Below are 21,072 nucleotides of genomic sequence, written 5' to 3' on the forward strand. Positions count from 1 at the left end.
CAGAGGCGGCAGACCTTTGCGAAGAAGAGGACGCGACGGCTGAAGGGGGTCGAGGCGATGCCCAGGATTACCCACAGGTGTGAGGCCCTCCGCCCTTTCCTTAGATTTTTGTAGTTTTCCTTCTTCTTTTTGTGTTCGCCAGGAGTGGCAAACGATGTGTATTCGGCGGGCTGCCGCTAACCCTTCTTATTGTAGCCGAAAAAGGGGCCCTTGGATATTTTGAATATATATGACTCACTCTTAGCCACTTTTTGATGGTCGATGTCTTTGGCGTATTTATGATTACGCCCATTTCACATTATGCAATATTTTTTTCTTTTTTCGCCTATTCTTACTATGCAATTCGCCTTTTGCCCTTTTTGCATTGTCTACCAGGGTGTTCGCCGAAAGTTGTGCATTCGGCCCCCTTCTGGGAGTTGGCGAAACCAAAACAAGAAATTTGTGGCATTAAAGGATTTGCCAAAGGTGTGATGCCCATTTCGGCCTGTTTATCGTGAAATGGTGATAAACGGACGCAGCTATAAGGTTTTTAAGGTTGCCGGGTGGCTTCGGGCGCACCCTGGGCGAACCTTAGAAGACTACGATCTTGTTCATTCAAGACGTTTGGAGGACATGGCTCGCTTTTGGCGAAACCATCAGAAGACTGATCGGCAGGAGGCGATCTCTCAACGTCGTTACAGTCTAGTCTGTATTTCACCCCCTTCTCCTCTTAGGGTTGTGTATGATATTAGTAGTGATGACGAACCTAGTTCGTTCGATCACTCCTTAGAGAGAGAGAGATCGTGAGGGCGAAGATGTAATTTATCTGTAAGCCGGGCTGTAACGCCATTGCTCCTTTCTCTTCATTTGTACCATTGTGATGTATTCTTCGATACATTTTTATTTAAAATCCATAAAGGTGCGTCTTATTTCCTTTTCGCTATTTTTGCATTGTCACTTCACGTGCTTTTTGTTGGGTCGGAACGTGTCGGCCCCTTTGCATATATTAGCGAAATAGGTTTTGACTTTTCAGCTTTCGGCTTCCGTTTTCGATCCGTTTTGTTCTACGTTATAGGAAGCACTCGTGCTTTCCTTTCGATCGAGTGTAACGGTGTTCGGCTAATTGTTCTCCGAAACAAGCTGTTGCGGTTTCAATCGTTCGGCGAGCGATGCTTCGGCCGATTCGTTTCGCCCCCTGGCCTTTTTCACTGATCAGGCATTTGCCTTGGGGTTTTTCCGCAAATTATCAATCGCACAAACAAATAAAAAGAAGGCAGAGGACACAAAGATTTTATACTCGTTCGGGCCTCCGTGGTGGATAATAGCCCTACATCTAGTTTTTTTGTCTTTTTCCATTTTCCTCTTTTTTTCCCTTTTTTTTCCTCTTTTTTTTCTCTTTTTTTTCTTGCCGAAAGGCTTACATAGTGCCGAAGGGCTTACATAACGATATATACATTTTTACAAGTTGGCGATTTGGGTGCCACCCGTTCTAGACATAGAAACGCTTGAGAGAGGCAGCGTTCCAGGAATGGTCGAAATCTTAGCCTTCCAGTGTCGCCAGTCGAAAGGATCCCGTCCTGGATTTGTGCTTGATGAGGTACGGTCCTTCCCACTTCGATTCAAGCTTGCCAACGGCTATAGGGTTCGCCTTTTTCCTTAGGACAAGATGACCAGGCAACAACTCCGTCGGTCGAACTTTTTTGTTGTAAGTTGCCGAAGTGCCTGTGGCATACTTTTGCATGTGCTCGAGTGCTTCGACTCTTACCCCCTCCAAGAGTTCGAGCAACAACTCGCGCCCCTCTTCGCCCCTAAAGAACGTCACCCTTGGTGAGTTAGCCCCTAGCTCTGTTGGGGTCATTGCCTCATCGCCATAGAGAAGCATGAACGGGCTGAACTTGGTTGGTCTTGTGGGGGTCGTCCGAAGGACCCAGAGAACAGATAGCATTTCCTCTGGCCATTCGCCCTTCGCTGCCCCCTCAAGCCTTTTCTTTAGTGCTTCTAGAATTTTACCATTTATACATTCGGCCGCTCCGTTTGAGTGCGGGTGCGTGACCGATGTGAACCTGATTTCCAGGTTAAGCCCTTCGCACATTTCTCTGAACTTGTCAGAGTCAAACTACTTGCCGTTGTCAGTGATGAACTCTTTTGGCACTCCGAAACGACTAACAATGCTTTTCCATACAAACTTCTGTACTGTTGCCGAAGTGATCACACCAAGGGGTTCGGCCTCAATCCATCGAGAGAAGTATTCAACGGCCACAATTGCGAACTTGTGCCCGTTTCGCGCCGCCAGGAACGGCCTAATAATGTCCAGTCCCCATCTGGCGAAGGGCCAGATTGGTGTGATGGGCTGCAACTCATACTGGGGCGTGGTTTGGCTTCGGCCATGATGCTGGCAACTTTCGCACTTCTTGATTTGCTCAACACATACTTTTAACACAGTGGGCCAGTAAACTCCTTGTCTAAATACTTTGAAGGCAACTATTCTTGCGGCTTGGTGCGCGCCACATAGCCCCTGCTGTATTTCCTTCGCCATTTCCTCGCCTTCGGCGAAAGAAATACAGCGAAGCAAGGGTTGAAGTATCCCGGAGCGATAGAACTGGCCCGAGACCATCTTATACTTCGTGGCTCTGAATTGCAAGCGCTTTGCCTCTGCTTCGTCTATCGGAAGCCAGCCAGTTTCAAGGTGCTTCACAAACGGGGTTCACTAGTCGTATGGGTCTTCGACCAATTTGACCTGGTCGATTGCCAGGACCTCCAAGCTGTCCATGGGCACGCTTGGTGCATACAGGACCTCAAAAAGGATGCCAGGCGAATGTGGACCACCACAAGCGGCAGATTTCGCCAGGGCATTTGCTTCCTCGTTCTGGCCTCTAGGTAAATGTTCGACCGTTATGCCGCTGAAGCACTTTTCTATAGACCGAACGGCATCCAAATACCTTTTCATCCCTTCTTCTTTTGCCTCAAAAGACTTGTCGACATGGCCCACCACCAGCTTGGAGTCGGTTCGGATTAGCAGGCGCCGAATCCCCAATGCTTTCGCCTTTCTTAGGCCCAAAATAATGGCTTCGTATTCTGCCGCATTGTTGGTTGTGTCGAACTGTAACCTTGCAGCATACCAAATTGGCACACCATTTGGCGAAGTGAGTACTGCCGCAACGCCCGCCCCCTTGTGCGACCACGAACCGTCGGAGTACATCACCCAGGGCTGTTCAATGGGCTCGGGTTCAGGGGCGAATGCCGGTGTCCATTCGGCCACAAAGTCGGCTAGCACTTAGGACTTGACAGCAGTGCGGGCAACAAAATGTAAGTCGAAAGGGGATAGCTCTGCTGCCCACTTGCTAAGCCGGCCAGTAACTTCTTTACCCCGGAGTATTTCGCCCAAAGGGTACTGTGATGGCACTATGACTTTGTGGGCCTGAAAGTAATGCTTAAGCTTGAGTGAAGCCATCACCAGGGCGTAAGCGAGCTTTTCCATTTCAATGTATCTTGTCTTCGCTCCTTGCAATGCTTCGGAGACGAAATAGACCGGTTTTTGGCCTGAATCCGTTTCTTGGACGAGAGCAGCACTGACTGCCACTGGCGAAGCTGCCAGGTATAGTAGCAGTTCGCTTCCTGATGCTGGGCTGATCAGAGCTGGCGGGCTTTGCAGGTATTGCTTTAGCTCGTCAAACACTGCTTGGCATTCGGGAGTCCAGTTGAATTTTCCCGCGCCCCGGAGGGTTTTGAAGAAGGGCAAACCTCTTTCGGCTGCCTTTGAGAGGAATCGACTGAGTACCGCAATTCGGCCCGTGAGCTTTTGTACTTCACGTACGCTCGACGGAGGCTTCATTTGCTGAATGGCATCGATTTTCTCGGGATTCGCCTCGATGCCTCTTTCAGAAACAAGGAAACCCAACAGCTTGCCTGTGCGAACGCCGAAAACACACTTCTCAGGATTCAGTTTCATACCCGCTGCGCACAAGTTGTCAAAAGTCTCCTGTAGGTCGGACGCGTGGTCGAAAGCCTTGCGGCTTTTTACGACGATGTCATCGACATAAGCTTCCACGTTTCGCCCCAATTGCTTGTAAAGGACCTTGTACACCAGCCTGGCGAAGGTTGCTCCGGCATTCTTCAGACCGAAAGGCATCCTGAGGTGACAAAAGGTGCCGAACGGTGTGATGAATGCTGTCTTGGGGATGTCGGCCGGGTTCATGCGAATCTGATGATAGCCGGAATATGCATCTAAGAAGCTCATGAGTTCGCAGCCGACTGTCGAATCCACGAGCTGGTCGATCCGTGGCAAGGGGAAATCATCCTTCGGACATGCTTTGTTTAAGTCTGTGAAATCGACACACATGCGCCATTTGCCATTTGACTTACGCACCAGCACTGGATTCGCCAGCCACTCAGGATGATCGATCTCTTGAATGACCCCTGCCTTGAGCAATTTTTTGACTTCGGCTTTTGCTGCCTCCTGGCGATTAGCGGACATCTTGTGTAGCTTCTGTTTCCTTGGCTTGGCATCTGGCTTGACTGCCAGGTGATGCATGATGAGATCTGCCGAAACACCTCCCACTTCATCAGGGCCCCAGGCAAAGATATCAATGTTCTTTTTTAGTACCTCTAGGATGTTCTTAGCTTCTTCTTCGCCCATGTCGCCCCTAGTGATACGAGCTTTGTGGGGTCGGCATCATCAATCTGCATCTTGACTATCTTGCCGTGAGGGGCGGGCTTTGGCGCGTGCTTCGCCCGGTCATGCGGTTCGGCCTCAACATTGTGCACTGCTCTGTTGATTATGGCCAAATCGCCTTTTGAAACAGCCGAAGGCTGAAGCCCCTTGACCACGATCACTCCTGCCGGGCCGAGCATCTTGAACTTGAGATAATTGTGATGGGAAATGGCTTCGAACTTATTCAAGGTTGCATGGCCGAAGATGGCATTGTAGTTGTGTGGGATGTCGACAACGTCAAACAATACTTGCTCTTCGCGTCTGTTTTCCCCCGTGCCGAAGGCTACTATCAACTGTGCTTGGCCAAGAACTTGAACTGCTTCTCCGCCGAATCCTCGGAGCGATGTCGGTGCTAGGGTAAGGGCTTGGGTAGTCAACCCCATCTTGGCATACGCTTCGGCAAAGATGACATCGGCCGAACTTCCTCCGTCGACCAGGATTCACCGGACCTCAAAACCAGCTATCTCGGCTGAGATCACCAGAGGATCTTGATGCGAGAACATTACTCCTTCGGCATCTTCTGGCCCAAAAAAGATTTGCTGGTTCAGATATTGCGGAGCCCCTTCGCCTGCCGAAGTGATATTGTGGACCGTTCACAGCTGCATCTTCTTCTGTCGCTTCGACAGTTGGATCGGCGGGTCGGCCATTGTAATCACTTGGATCACTCTGGCATTGCGCATCTTGGCGCTGTTCGGCCGGGGGGTGCTTGTTCTTGAGCTACTTCACGAGTTGCTTCGGCCGCTGCTCCCTGCTGCGTCCTTGGATCTTGCGCGTTGCCACGTTGCCGAATGTTTCGGCATTGCTCCGTGGTGTGCGAAGAGCGTCCGTGGAAGGCGCAGTAGAGGTCTTTTCGGACCTTCTTGTGGAAAGGCTGCTGATGGTTGCTTGCTTGCTAAGCGTCGAACTCCTTGCGGAGGGCTTGCACTTCTTCGACAGCCATCACAGCCTTGCCTGCACGGTCGGTTCTGAACTTTCTCCAGGTCATGGGGGCTTGACCTTGCCTTGGCGGTTGTGCTTGGATCGCCGGCTGGGGCTGGCGAACAACGAGAGGAGGTGGTTCGGCAACTTGAACTTGTTGTTGGGCTTAAGCAGCGGTGACGGAAGCCTTATCGTACTCAGCTTGTATTGCTTGCCGTCGCTTGGAATCATCTTCGCCCCTTGTGAACCCGTCAATGATGCGAAGTAGGTGTTCAAGCGTCTGCGGCTCCTTGTTGGCAATTTTTCTTGTGAGTTCGCCCTCGAGTAAACCGGCCGAAGCGGCGTTTATGACTGATGCCTCAGTTATGTCTTGAACTTGGCACCGGGCTTGCGAGAAGCGACGCATGTACTCCCTTATCGACTCCCCCGGCCTCTAGCGAATGCCGAGTAGATGCTGCTGCGTCTTCGGCTCCTCATAGGTTCCTCGAAAGTTAAGGACAAAGACATCGTGCAATTGCTCCCATGAGTAAATGCTATTGGCTGTCAAATTGAAATAACAAGAGCGGGCGATACCGTCTAGGGTGAGATGTATTACCTTTGCCTTGGTATTTTCGTCGCCATGAGCCGCTTCGATTGCGGATTCATAAATGGAGAGGAATTCCTTTGGGTCAGTTTCGCCTGAGTAGCGTGGGACGGGTGGGAACTTGAACTGGGGTGGGATTGGACGGGTCTTGATTCCCCCACTCAGCGGTAGCCCCTTTTCGCCCCCTGCCCTGTTCATGGCACCTTGCTGCGGGTACGGCGTGGCGAAGGGCGAAATCACGGCTTGCGCATGAGGTTGGGCCATGGCATTCGGCTGCCCGGCCCCGATTGGTGATGCTTGATGAGCCGCCATGAATGGGTCGAAAGTTGGCTGTGACCATGTCATGGCGATCTGGTTTGGTGCTTGGTTTGCTCCGAAGCCTGGCGTTGGTGCTTGCGGCCGAACGGTTGGCGCCTGAGCAGCATTGATAGAGTCGAACTGTGGTCCTTGACTCCACGGCGAAGCCCCCAGACCTGGCTGATTCGAAGGCAACTAACTAGGCGCACCTTGACTTGTATTCCCCTCCGGGCAGGCCGAAGGGGCTGTACTTGAAATGTTGTGAGGTTGGCTGAGCTGCTGAAGGAAAGCTTGGAGCTGCGCCTGCAGAGCCGAAGCCCCTTCTACCATTGTTTGTGGCACTTGGCCAGGCGGTTGAGGATGTACTTGGGTAGCGACCGGTTGAGCTTGCAGTTGCACATGAGGGGCTGGATGCGCTGCTGCGGTCAATGGCTGCCCGACGAAGTACATTGGCGCTTGCGTGACTTGTGGCGGAAGGGGCTGGGTCGGCACTTGTGGATAGACTTGGGGTGGGACATAGCCTGCCGAATACTGGAGGATTGGTGCCGAAGCGACCTTAGACCGCCTTGCCGCCTCGTACGCTTGCTGCTGTTCTTGCATTTGGCGAAGCATGTCTTGGAGTCGTGTCATGTTCTGTCGCATGGCTTCCATGTCGGCTTCGGTTTGTGTCTCGGGGTCAGGGTTGACTTGGGCTTGCATAGCGGCAAGCGCAGTTTGGGCCGCTGCCGGCTGCGACGGAGCGGCTTGGGGCACCAGCAGTTGACTTGTCGAAAGGATCTCCGCCCTGGTCTGGAGTGCCCTCGCCGCCGCAGCCGCCTTCGCCATGTCAGCCGCGTTCGGCACCTGCACAGAGGTAGCAGGGGCCGAAGGCGGTAGTGATGGCGCAGGTGCGGAAGTAGATGGTGCTCCTCCATCTTCGGCGACAGGCGCCGAAGGCTCTGCTCCCTCTTCAGCGGCCATATCCGCCCCAGCGTCGCTTTCCTTTCGCCTTGTAACCTTCTCCTTTACGACCTTCTTCGGTGGCATTCGCTCTCAGTGGTTTCGCTCGGAGATCCCCATGGTCGGCGCCAGCTGTTGTCGAAACGACAACTGCATACGTCGAAAGACGTGGTTACTCAACAGTGGTTGAAAGTAAAGTGTATTGATTAGAGAATTTTTCTTGGATCCCCCTATTACATGGCCCTATGAGACTATTTATAGCCCCTATTACAGGTTCTTACTACTAGGGTTTTGGTTATACAGGGGAATTTACATGGTTACCCTTATGAAAGGGACATTTACATGGGTACATAGTGTAATAGAGGTTCATGGACTCCTGATGGGCCGTTAGGCGATCGTCGGCCCAATGGCCCCTAGGCTTGATGGGCCGGGAAAGGCTTCTTCGGCCCTCGCGGGGGCAAGCTTGCTTTGGCGAAGTCGTCTCCCTTTGACATATACTCTTCGCCCTACATCCTTCGCCCAAGAGGCCTCCGGCTTAGTAGAGTACCCGCACGATCCTTCGCCTCTCGCCGTCCTTGTTCCATAGTCTTCGCCATGGGGGGGGGGGGCTTCGCCCCGACTAACTTTGACGTCTCGGGCTTGGATCCCCACCCCTCGCATAACCTTCGGCAGATTTTGGTCGAAGGGTCTCATGCCATACCGCCAACACCTCCCATAAACATTGCCAAAGACCATGTCAAATACATATGTAAGAGCATTGAAGTCCATGGAATCGCGTTTAGGTTTTCTTCCAGGGCCCAGCCCACAGACGTGGATGTGCTAGATTTTTGGCCCATCCGAACGAGCCGAGTAGAGATCCCCACGGCCCACGATCTCTCTCGTTCCCTAACGGCGATCATTCCCAATCTGTGAGCCCTTCTTCCTCCGATCATGGCCGGCAAACCTCACCGGCGGCCAGCCCGCCCCGGCCATCTCCTCGAGAATTTTTTTCATTTTTAGATTTTTTTAAAAATATTTACAGAAATAATCTATCGGCCAAAAAAATTGCAAAAATAGACCCTACCGCCCACCTCTGGGGCAGCAAGCTGACGTGGCAAACGGGGGAGGGACGGGCGGTGACGGAGGGAGGGTTTTTTGCAGTAAAGCCCTTGCCGCCAGGGGCCCGAATGCAAAAAAGCCAGTCGGGGCCGGCCATTTTGCAGGCGGCCCCTTGCCGCCCTCTGGCCGGGCGGCAGGCCTCGCTGCCTATAAAAGGCCTGCTGCCCAGCCCCCAGCCCTCATTCCTCCCCCTCAAATCCAGTGAAAAAAAAAGAAGAAAGGGGAGGAGAAGAGAAGAAGGGGCGAAGCCCTGCCGGATTCAGACGCCGATTTCAGGTAATATTCATAGATCCTATATGTGACTATTGAGTTAAATAGTGTGTATTTTTTAAAACTTTGTTTGAATAAATACATTATATTTTTAGGGTTTTAGTTGTACTAATCTAGAAGTGCGTATTGTAGATATCGGTAACTACGTAGATCTGCTAGTTTGGAATTAATACTTTACCGTTGCATTGGCATACACAAGAAGATATTGCGTTGTAGATGTTTATTGCATGAAAGAGTAATATGATCTAGTTATTTCGTTGACAGATATGTCAAACAAACAAATATTCCAAGTTTACCATGGCCCAGGAAACGTCCGTTACGGGCCAACTGGGGTAGATCTGTCAAATTTTATTGTATCAGAAAGGGGAATTGATAGACCGGCTGAGAGGAGTGTACCTTCTATAAAAGGATGGTTAATGAGGGGCTTGAGAGTTGATCCACAGACAAGTGACATAACAATCAATGTTATAGTAAGTCGGGCAACTGAGGGTTTTTATTGGGAACTAATGCCAGTTCAAAACTCTCGAGTATGGAGATGGTATGTGGAAAATGCATTGCAACGTGGGTGGCCTCTAGCTATGGTTCCGTTTGTTCACCCGAAGGATCCATGTGTACAGATGAACATGGATGATGGCGAGGGACCAAGTGCTGAAGTAAATGAGACTTCTGTGGAGGAGGTCAACGCACGAGAGGACGGGGGTGTAGTAGCTCCAGTGGGCATTCAACCAGGTGGAGTGGCCGACGAGGGGGAGACTGTCGGTGCCATTGTGGATGAAATGGAGAGGGAGGATTCTGACAACGAGCGTGTAGAGGAAGGTGATTCGTCAGATGATGAGACGGATATTAATCCAGCAGAATGGGCTAGTGAGGATTTTTCTGGGCTGGTCGTCTCTGAAGAGGATAGTGTGAGATGGGAGTACAAAGAAAATGAGATTATTCAGGGAGCGATTTATAGTAGAGCAGAAGATATGAAGGAGGCGGTAAAACATTTTGCAGTGTCACTTCATAGAGAGTTTTGGGTTGCCAAGTCCAACCGGTGTGTTAAGGAAAAAGATGGTTGTCCCTGGAGAGTGCACGCGTATAAGGGGAAATGGAAGGATTATTGGACAGTGTCAGTCGTTACCAAGCATACATGTTTTCTACCTGGTGTTCAGAAATACCACAGGAACATTACATGTGCATTTGTTGCATCTGAGATGTATGCGCATGTCATCGATAATCTCACATATGAACCAAGGTCAATAATCCGACACATCGAAGAGACATACAAGTATACTATTAGCTATGCCAAGGCCTGGAGGGCCAAACAGAAAATAATAGAGATGAGATTTGGAACTTACGAAGCCTCGTATGACAATTTGCCACGCCTGCTTGGTGTTATCGAGGAAAGAAACCCTGGGAGCTCTTACAAAGTGAAGAAATTCCCCTCAATTGAACATCCTGGCAAGAGTGTGCTGCAAAGGGCGTTCTTAGCTCTACATGCATGCAAGATGGCATTCGTGAACTGTCGTCCTGTTCTCTGCATTGATGGGACATTCATGACAGGAAAGTATCGAGGCCAGATACTAACAGCAATAGGGGTAGATGGGAACAATCAGGTATTGCCCTTGGCATTTGCTTTTGTTGAGAGTGAGAATACCGACAGCTGGTACTGGTTCCTGAAATTGGTTAAAACAAAAGTTGTTGGTATGAGGCCAAATGTGTGCCTGATACATCATAGGCACGCTGGCATTCTGCGAGCGATAGAAGAGTTGCAGTTTGGGAGTATGGAACGAGGATACCCTGGTGAGTGGGAAGATGTACAGAGCAGGTGGTGCATGCGTCATATGGGAGCTAATTTCTTCAAGCAATTCAAGAACAAGGAGCTCATGAACATGTTTAAGAGGCTATGCAATCAGAACCAGGAGAAAAAATTCAATGAGCTTTGGAAAAGATTAGATGAGTTGATAGCCAAATGCAGTGATCAGCGTGCAGCGGCTCCATCGACCACCGATGCTGACCCTCCTCAAGCTCTTGGACCTCTCCCAACGGATAGTCCAACATTGGTTAGAAGAACTGGATTGGAGATTCGGAAATTTTCTCAGTGGATTCTGCATGAACCAAAAGAGAAATGGGCCAAGGCGTATGACACAGGTGGTGCTAGATATGAAATAATGACAACAAATTTGGCAGAAGTTTACAACTGGGTGATGCGCGGTGTCCATGGACTGCCACTAGTTGGCATAGTGGAGTTTATTTTACATGGGACATGCAGGTATTTTAGGGATCGGTTCCAGGCAGTTCTTCCCTCTATGCCGAACAACAGCATTTTGTTTGGAACTTTCATGCAGAAAAAGCTAGAGGAGTTGCGTAAAAAGGCCATGAAACATCGAGCTCTAGTGCAAGGTACCCAACAGCACAGGTTTGAGATACTATGTCAAGATAAGGCAGGCAGGGGTATCTACCGCAAGAGAGTGAAGCAGGAGTGTGTTCTCAAAGCCGACGGCACATGTCATTGCTCTTATGCAAAGCCGAAGCTGCTCCACAGGCCATGCACCCATGTCATTGCTGCCGCAGCGGAGTGTGGCATACCAGATGCAGTATATGTTTCACAGTACTTCAGTAAGCAAGCAATATATCATACATGGAGCGGCGAGATTTATGGGTTCGGCATAGCTGGGGAGTTCATAGAGACTAACGATGAAGTACTCAATATTTCTGACCCATCGAAGCTCCGAGGCAAGGCTGGAAGGAGGAAGACTCGTCGCATCCGCAACGATATGGACGAGTCGGAGGCTGGCAGGGTGAAGCATTGCAGCAAATGCGATGAACGTGGGCACACCTACAAGCATTGTCCTAAAGACAAGGAGAAACCAAGTGTGGCAGAGGCAGGACTATTAGGATCAGCAGCAGATGGAGCTCGCCCTACGGGTGAAGGCACTACCTCCACTCGACAACGTCCTAGGCATCGTCGTGCCACGTCTAGCTACGTGGTGTAGTTCTTATGTTCTATGTTGGCATGTGGCTTTGCTTGTAATTTGTTTCGAACTTATCGATGTGTTTATGTTTCGTCGTGTAATGTCAGACTTCGACATGTCATGTCTTTAGGTCTCGTGATGTAACGTTAGACTAAGGCACCTAGTGTCTTTAGGTATGCTGATGTAATGTCGGACTTCGACACGTAATGTTATGTTATGTTATGTTATATTATCGAACTCTACATATATGTTAAATTGCACGTCATCGTTATGTACCCTTAGTAACGTTTGCTATATTTAAATAGCCTCCATAATTATTCTCATGATTTTATTACTATTTTATAATTTTACAAGTTATCTTTTGTTTGACATTACTACTTTTTGAATTGTTCTAACACGAAACATTATATTTTTCAGAGATGGCACGTCAGGATACACCTCAATTGTTGGACCCGGCGATAGATCACCGACACCAGTCTCACCTTACTGCGGTGCAGGGGGCTCAGCTTGGGACGTTCCGGGCACGGACGTGCGGTGAGCTACTTATGGTTCACGACTCCTTTGTCGAGAGGTACGAAAAGTGTATTACTATAAATTAGTTGCGTTGTAATAATTTTTATATTGACATATTAATTTGTTATTGCAGGCTGCGTGAGGCCGGCCTCCTACCGATGTGTCGGCTGGTGGAGGCTGCCGCCGGCGATGCGGACCCGGCCAGACGATGGACTGTGGACCGGTCCCTCCTAGCAGCTTTGGTCGACCGATGGAGACCAGAGACGCACACTTTTCACTTGCCGTGCGGTGAGGTAGCCCCTATCCTACAGGACGTATCGTACTTGTTGGGGCTACCACTCGCGGGAGACGATGTTGGGCCAGTGACCACGGGTGTGGACTGGCAGGACGATCTGACAGCACGTTTCGCACTAGTACAGCGCGCACCGCATCTCCCGCTCGAGCCGTTGGCACACCACCGCAACACCGGACCTATGAAGAGGTGGCTGCTTCAGTTCTCCGTGAGTGTTTTTGTACCGAAATGACAAGCGTACTACATATTTTGTCCACAGTTAAGGTGCCTAACATTTTATCGAACACTTGCAGATTGAGCAGCTACAGGCGGAGGCCGACGAGTACTCCTACAGCCGCTGTTTGGAGGCGTACTTGCTCTGGCTTTTTGGCTGGGTGATGTTCTGTGGCGGTCACGGGCACGCGGTCGATAAGGGACTCGTGCACTACGCCAGGAGCATCGCCGACGCCGCGGTAGGCGAGGTGCCTCAGTGGAGCTGGGGTTCCGCGTTGTTGGCGGCTCTGTACCGTGGCCTTTGTGAGGCTTGCACGAAGACGGATCCCAGCGCGACCTTTGGTGGGTGCCCTCTCTTTCTTTCTATCTGGGCAGCTGAGAGGATTGCGATCGGCCGCCCTGAGGTGGACCAGCACGCGTATGAGGTGTCACTGTACGCGGAGCGACCAGAGGTCGACTACCCTACGATGGGTACTCTGTGGTGCCATCGTCGGATACGTTGCATCGATCTTCTCGTATTGTTAAGTTAATTGCTAAGTTCATTGTACATCACATCGATCGTCTCGTATTGCAGCGCCGATGGGCTCACGTCCAGGTTAGGCGGTCGTATCCTGAGTTTGTTATGGAGTTCGACCGCCTTCTGCCGACTGACGTCGTGTGGGAGCCCTACAGTGCCGCGGCTACCCAGCCCCAGGCGCCGTTGGGTCTGTCCACACTCTGCACCAGGGACCAGGCGTACTGGATGACTACGGTTCCGATGGTCTACGACATCTGCGTTGAGCCTCACGCACCTTTCCGCGTGATGCGGCAGTTCGGCTTCCGTCAGCCCTTTCCAGTACCGTTTCCGACGACCGTCCCAGCTGCTGTTCACCGGTAAGATCTTTCACTACGCTTTCAGTTGTTGCATTAAAATCTACCTGTCCGCAATAATTTGCAACATCTGTCGATTCACACTAATATGACACATTAATTCGCAGTTACTCACGCAAGGGTCAGCAGTCAGCTGGCGACTGGCCCGCCAAGTTAGCGACTTTTGTTGAGGACTGGTTGCTCGCAACCGAGGAGGTCGTGGACCACGAGGGAGAGCCACACACTGAGGAGGCGTACCAGGCCTACCTACGCTGGTACCAGCCACGCACCCGTACTAGGGTCACCTTCGCTCCCTTGGAGCAGCAGCCCCACGTTGCGAGCACTAGAGACCTCTACGCCAGGCACCGCGACCAGGACTTCGCTCGTGCTGTGAGTACCATGCATCGCACCATTCCTTTATGTTTTCATATCTTTCTCTTCGTCAAATTTTACGAATATGTACGAAAAAATTAACCATGCAGGTCGACGACATCAACCGGGTCGTCATTGACGGTTCAACGACGATCCAACGTTTAGGCGCGGGGATTCCGGTACCCGTAGAGGAGCACCTGACGACGTACACGCGGATGGTGGAGTCGATGCGCTCGATTCTCCGAGTGCTCACCTGTCGTGCAGACAACGTTACTCGGGCAGACGCAGCTGTACAGCGGCCACCCGTACCGACTGGTCCCCGTCCAACTGCGCACGTTCCTAGGCCGACTCCCCCTCCGCACGGAGGTAAGTATTTTTAAGGATTTTTCTATACATGCCTCGCACATATATGTGAGCCGTTTCACTTGCCGATTGCTTCAGGGTTTCGTGCACCGTTCAGCACCCTGCCTTCCTCGGCTAGGCCTTCTGTTGTGCCCCCCATAGGTACCTAAAAATAACAACATTACTTCGACAATCAATTTATATGCATTTTATGTCTTAGCTTACAAGGGTCCCGTTGTCGATGTGTAGGTTTCGCCCAGTTCGCTATGACGCAGGCCGCCCACTTCTCCCAGGCTGCAGGGTCAGCGTCTCAGGCAGCTGCGTCGACCTCGCACTCAGCGCAGTTCTGGCAGTACACCGGGACTTCGTCATAGGCAGCCGGCACGTCGAGTCAGGGTCCACCACTGGACCATGCTGGGACCTCGTCGGACCGCTTGCTGCCTTCCACCTTGCTCTTCGACATCACTGACTTCGACTTCGCTTCAGGCTCGACAGAGGATGTCATCGGCCCCTCACAGCTGGGAGGCGCACCGCTGGTGCAGACACAGGACCAGGCGCAGGCCACTCCGCCGCCAGACACTCGTGCTACCCGTGCTGTGCCACCGGATCGTTTCACCTACTCCCAGGACCACGTGCGAGCACAGGCCCGGAGGACCAAGCGTGGTCGCGGCGTAGGGCAGGGCCAGTAGAGCAGTCTTCTCTTTGTTTATTTGCTTCACTTTCCAGTATTGTATGCTTGTATAATGACTACGTTGTTGTTATATGTGCACGATACCTTTCGGCGCATGCACGATACCTTTCAGCGCATGCACGACTACTTTCTGCCGCACCGATGCAGCCTCCTTTATTCGCGTGCGATACAAGTATTTGCCCGCCATTTGCCGCATACGACCAATGTAACATTCGGCGCCGATCAGGCATGTAACTTTCGGCGCCAATTAGGCGTACCCACTATGCCCCGCCACGTTCACGCCGAGGTGTTGAGGATCCGAACTGGCGTAGCGATACTTGTGTATACCTACTACCACCTTGGTGCCAGCGTCCTCTCTGCCTATGCGGTGATCGATGCCAACTAATGGCTTCGAGGAATCCTGATATTCGAGGAAGGCGCTTTTTTAGGTGCCCTAACTATGACCATGAGGTATTTTATTATATGTATATGCTTATTCATTCCGTATGGGCAATCGCTTTATTCTTCGTAACACTACTCTATTCGGCAGACCCGCACTACAGCTTGCGCATACATCGAGTGGGTCGATACAGAAAATCCCGTTCTCGACCTAACCACTTGTTTACAAGAAGGTCGCTGGTATTTCGCATCCGAAAGTACTGAGCAATACTTACGGAGAAAAGCGGCTTATGAACGACAATGTCGTGAACAACAGAGCGACTGGCGGGTGCTAACTACGGCACTCCCTCCATGGGAAGCCCGTCCAAGATGCAGGTGTGGTGATCGTTATCAGGTTCTTCGTTCCATAAAGCCTACAACATTGGGTCGAACGTTCTTTGTTTGTCCAAATATTCTTGACGACGATTTCATGGTAAGAATATTTTGATTACATGAATCCTTATTTTCTCACAACATTTACTAACTTTGCTCGCTTTACATCTATTCTTTCCTCTTAGGAACCACCAAGGAGATGTCAATACAAAGAATGGATAGACACCAGAAGGATTCTAACTCCACCTAGCCGTGTCGTGCAGCTTGAACTACCAGAGCAATACAGGGTTACTAAAGCGCGTTTTGAGAGAGGAGAGGGATCCTCACGTAGCGGTTAGCTATTATCGGACAACTTGGCATATTGAAATTTCTACTGTCATGCTTCCTTGTCCCATTACTACATCGTCGTTGTGTTCAACTATTGCACTACCTCCCTCCTAGTTCGAATCTAATATCATCTATGTAACCGCAATGGAAATAGTTGTATCATGTTCAAATTGTACTACTATTTCTTCATGTTACATAATTCTCCTTGTTTAAGTCCATATAATGTTTCTACGACCGAGACTGCGATAGGCCTATTAATTATTATCCGAGTACTAATACGTCGAATAAGTTACAAAATAATACCTTACTTAACATATGAAATTGCGAAACAACCAACTTCAATACATTTTTATAACAATATTAACAACTTTTACCAATAAATACTTCTTTATTTATTATTAACATAACATAGAAAAATCGTTTGGCCGTACTTTTTGCATCTGGGTCCCTTGGGCCCAAATGCAAAAAGTACGAGCACAACCTCTTTATGGGCGGCAAAAATTGCAATTAGCCCATTGCCGCCCATTGGGGATAATTGCAATTTTGGCCGACGGCGGTAGACGGCGCGGTCGATCCGCCGTCTGCCACGTCAGCTTGCCGCCCACCACTGGGGCGGCAGGGTCTATTTTTGCAAAAATTTTTTGCCGATAGATTATTTCGGTAAATATTAAAAAAATCTAAAAAATGAAAAAAATTCTCTCCTCGAATGCGACGGACCGGGCCGCATGAGACGAAACCGATCGAAGCTACTGGGCGCCATCAATGGCTTCTACGCGGCGGCGCTGGACCGGCTTCCCGTGGAGGCGATGCCGGCGCTGCTCCCGCGCCTCCTCAAGGCCGGCCTCTGCGTCGGCTTCCTGGACCCCGTCTCCAACATCGTCGTCAACACCATCACCTACAAGAAGCGCGTCCCGGTGGTCGCCGGCGGCGATCCCGACGGCAAGTCGGCGGCGATCCCGACGCGGCGGCGGCGGCGGAAGGCGCTCTCCCGGATCGTCGCCGACACCAGCAACGTCGGCGGCTGCGGTCCGAGCCACCGCCTCCTCCGCGACATGGGCGTCGCCGCGCGGTCGCTCCAGGCGCTCGTCGCCTTCCTCACCAACTACTTCCCCTACCTCCACACCTGTGAGGCGCTGGAGTATCTCCGGCTGGCCGACGCCGACCTCTCCGTCGCCGTGCGGCTCATCGAGCAGGACCGCAGCTCTGACGCCTTCAGCTTCGCCTCGCTGACCACCGAGACAGCCCTCACTTGCGCCGCCATTGCTGGGTGGCACCCAAACCCCAAATCCCTTGTCGAGAGGTTGTATTCCATCGCTTCTCAGATTGGGGAGGCTTCCAATCTCCTAAGCATGGAAGGTTGCCTCTCGTGCAGAGCCGTCAAGAACATCAGCAGATTGGTGAAGCACCAGCAACAAGAACCAGTGGACCTTGTTGGAGCTACCTTTCTTCCTCGGTCACTTGAGATTAAGGAGAAGCAGCCGCCGTTTGTGCGGATGAAATCATTGAAGAGCATCCTGCTTGACAAGATCTATGGATTGTACCTTGATGTTATTGCCTGCCTGCCGATGGATGGCTTGCGAATGCGCTACCACAGGGGGCTCCTCAAGGCCGGCCACTGCTATGGCCCCTTTGAGAACCCTGTGCACAACATTGTCCTCAACACAGTTTGGTATGAGACCATGTTTCCACCACAAGAGGAGGTTTCAGTGCAGATGACATGCTCAAGAAGCCTTGTTCGTGTCGCGTGCCGCTCCCTCAATGCTCTTGTTGCATACCTCCGCGCTTGCTTTTGCACAATCTCTGAACAGCAGGCTATGCGTTACCTGTTCTTGACGGGCGCCAATCTTTGGGGAGCGGTTGAAATGGCAAGGCAAGAATGCCATGCTGAGAGAAACATGTTGGGCCTAGACCTTGCTTGCATGGTTGCAGCCACCGCAGCACATCATCCTGATCCTGATGCACTAGTGAAGTTTTTCATGTCAACCTTTTCCATGAAGCCCCTTCCCCTGCAGACAGATCCATTTATGTTTCAAACTGGTGGGATTTTAAATGTGCAGCTCCTCGTGCACAATCTGATGCGATTCTGCCCCTCTTCCTGTGGTTCAGTTCAGACAGTTCCTGTACTCTCTGAGAGGGCCTCCATGACTTTGTCGTGCATTCAGGAAGAGTTCAAGGCTGAGCAAAGTTTTATTTGTGGGAAGGTTAATGATGCACTGAAGAAATACAACCAGAGGACTAGGGTATGTCCGTTCACCCCTTCAGTTTTCGACCATTACCAAAAATGTCAATATCAAGATTATCTAATTCACTTGTATAAACTTCTGAATCATAGGGACTTGAGTATGAGCTACATGTTATCTGTGGCTTGAATTCACACATAGTTAATTATACTATGTTTGGCCGACATTATGGACCTGGATATAGCCGGCATCGATCCAAATCTCAGTATTCTCACGTCAACTTTTTGGCGAGCCCAAGAGATTTGCATTCTTCTCAGACAGTCCCCATACTTTTTTTTGCTGAGTGCTGCAACAAGGAAGGCGTGATCGATGAACTGACCTGCTGTCCAGTCATGGGGCATCCTGGTACACTCTCCTTCCATTTGAGTATTGCTACATCATATGATGTTAGCGTGTTACAGATGTTTCTTTATTCTATGTGTTGAGTTTCACCATGGCGTTGTGAAATCGACTGAAAAGATTTTCATTACGCTGCAGAACTTGACTTGAAAAGAACAAAAAGGACATACATGTGTTGATTTGCATGGTTTCTTTTTTTTAATTAAAAGAGATGCCACAGAAATTAATTCAATCAAACTTCCAAGATTGTTTGGTGGGGTCATGCCTAGAATTGTTCAAACCAAGCAATGTTTTTGGAAGTAGAATTCTGCTGTTTGCTCCAAAATGTTAGTAACAACTAAAACGTGAATCTATGTTTAATCTCAGACATTGTCTGAGGTGATATAAATCAATTTGCTTGATCATTTAGTGCTAACAATGGTGTCAGTACAGAACTACAGATTGACCATGATGAGCAACTCCATGACTGTATCGCCTTGACAGTTTCCAACGATGGCACTAACTAATTCATACTCAGTCCTTGTCTCCTTAACATCATTGTCATATAAAAAACATTGTGAAATACAGCACAATTTCCATTGATCATTTCCTCTAATAACAAAGTTAGTTAGCTTCATCCACATTCAAAACATTTATCCTTATCTTTACATGTGTATACCTTTACTGCTTTGCTAAATGCTGCTGTCACTGATGTATCCTTATCTTCTGCAAGCTATGATATAGTATTTTTTTTTCTTCCTCTATTACGATAACTGATTGCCATTTTTTCCCTTGTTTATTTTTGTTAAAAGGTCGTTGTTATCATTGTGAGTGTGAAGGGGCTAAGATTGTCCATCCAGATCTAGAGAAGTACAATGGCCGCACTGACTTTCTGGAAATGGCTCGCGATAAATCAAGTGGCACGACAACTGAAGATGTTATCTCTCGTTGCGAGTATCTTCATGATGCTGTGGATATATGTGAGGAGGATTGCGTCTGTTTTGATGCCAGTTGGGATGTCGAGTGTGCAGAGTTCTTGAATTCCCGTGCTGCTAACAAGATTAGACTGGAGTAGTACTAACACAGGAGTATTCTCTGTAATACCTATACGCAGTCATGAGTCATGGAGTCGAACAATATATCTACTACTCCCTCCGTCCTATAATATAAGAGATTTTGAGTTTTTACTTGCACTGTTTGATCACTCGTCTTATTCAAAAAATTTTGGAATTATTATTTATTTTTTTTAAATTACTTTATTATCCAAAGTACTTTAAGCACAACTTTTCGTTCTTTATATTTGCACAAATTTTTTGAATAAGACGAGTGGTCAAACAATGTAAGCAAAAACTTAAAATCTCTTATATTATGGGACGGGGGTAGTAGATCACTAGAAACCTTGCATATGTCATCTTCATCTATATTATTAATTTGTACCGATGTGGCGAAATGAAAAGGCACTGGTCTTGTAATTTTGTTATGGATGGAATATTAGGTCTCAAAAACAACATCAGCAGCTAGTACAAGCGCAAAAATGCTTCAAGAAAGAAGTATAAATATACACAAACAAAACTCTATGCTAATTAGACTGAACATTTTGGTTCAGTAAAAAAGGACAGAGATGTAGAAAGTTGGCGTTGCCGTGTCCCGTGTCCGTAACAAAAACGCTGTAGGTTTTCGTTCTTCCACAGTTATTAGTCATAATAACCTCGTGTGTGCACTGCAGCCACGGACCCACGGTATCTAGGGCTCGCACGCACGCACGCACGCTACCTACTGGCACGTTTCGGCGTTAGCAACAGCCGCGCGGCGCAGCCGGAGAGCACGTGCAGAGAGATGGCCGTCAACTCCGGCGATCGCGCGCGCGCGCGCGGGCACCACGGAGACGACGACGAGGAGGGTGTGGCCGTCGTCGGCGAGGACTACCCCTACTGCTCTGACTCGGATTCCGACGACGACGACGACGTCGACCGCTACGTGTTCCTTGCACGCCAGCCCGCGCCGCCGGTGGACCGCGACGATGCCGAAGCCGACGCCGGGGCGGAAGGAACGGGTTGTTGCAAACGGAAGAGGCGCGTCGTCGACGACGACGACGATGATGACGGTTTCTCGCCGCGCCAGCCGGCGTTGCTGGATGGCAGCGGCGGCCAAGCGGCGGAGGAGGAGGAGGACGACGAGGGGAGCTCTGATGATGATGACGCAATGGCGCCGCGTGGGGAGGCAGGAGGCGGCGGCCGCGGCCGCGGGGTCGGGAAGGTATCACGCAAGAAGGCTCGACTCGTCGACCTGATCAGATCGCCATTGTTGCCGGCCGAGCTGGATGGTTCGGATAAGGCGGCGCCGCCACCTCCGCGCGGCGTGTGTCCCAAGAAGATCGCGGTGGTGGTGCAGGCGAAGAACAGGAAGCGCCGCA

At 50.2% G+C, this 21,072-nt stretch overlaps 2 protein-coding genes across 2 annotated transcripts; both read left to right on the top strand.

The window, feature by feature from the left end:
• The first annotated feature begins 12,171 nt into the window (after positions 1 to 12,171).
• LOC136355685 (serine/threonine-protein phosphatase 7 long form homolog) lies at positions 12,172 to 15,077 on the top strand. The gene is made up of 8 exons (XM_066308510.1): positions 12,172 to 12,323; positions 12,399 to 12,765; positions 12,851 to 13,257; positions 13,338 to 13,643; positions 13,748 to 14,009; positions 14,102 to 14,249; positions 14,820 to 14,965; positions 15,060 to 15,077. Exons 1-8 carry the CDS (start codon positions 12,172 to 12,174, stop codon positions 15,075 to 15,077), a joined length of 1,806 nt encoding a protein of 601 aa, XP_066164607.1.
• A 1,728-nt stretch (positions 15,078 to 16,805) lies between these two features.
• Positions 16,806 to 20,139, top strand: LOC9272202 (uncharacterized). The gene is made up of 3 exons (XM_015773291.3): positions 16,806 to 18,341; positions 18,434 to 18,686; positions 19,472 to 20,139. Exons 1-3 carry the CDS (start codon positions 16,827 to 16,829, stop codon positions 19,732 to 19,734), a joined length of 2,031 nt encoding a protein of 676 aa, XP_015628777.1. The 5' UTR covers positions 16,806 to 16,826; the 3' UTR covers positions 19,735 to 20,139.
• Positions 20,140 to 21,072: the final 933 nt, after the last annotated feature.

The sequence above is a fragment of the Oryza sativa genome, chromosome 3 (genome assembly GCF_034140825.1).
Source record: "Oryza sativa Japonica Group chromosome 3, ASM3414082v1".
NCBI classification, from domain to species: domain Eukaryota; kingdom Viridiplantae; phylum Streptophyta; class Magnoliopsida; order Poales; family Poaceae; genus Oryza; species Oryza sativa.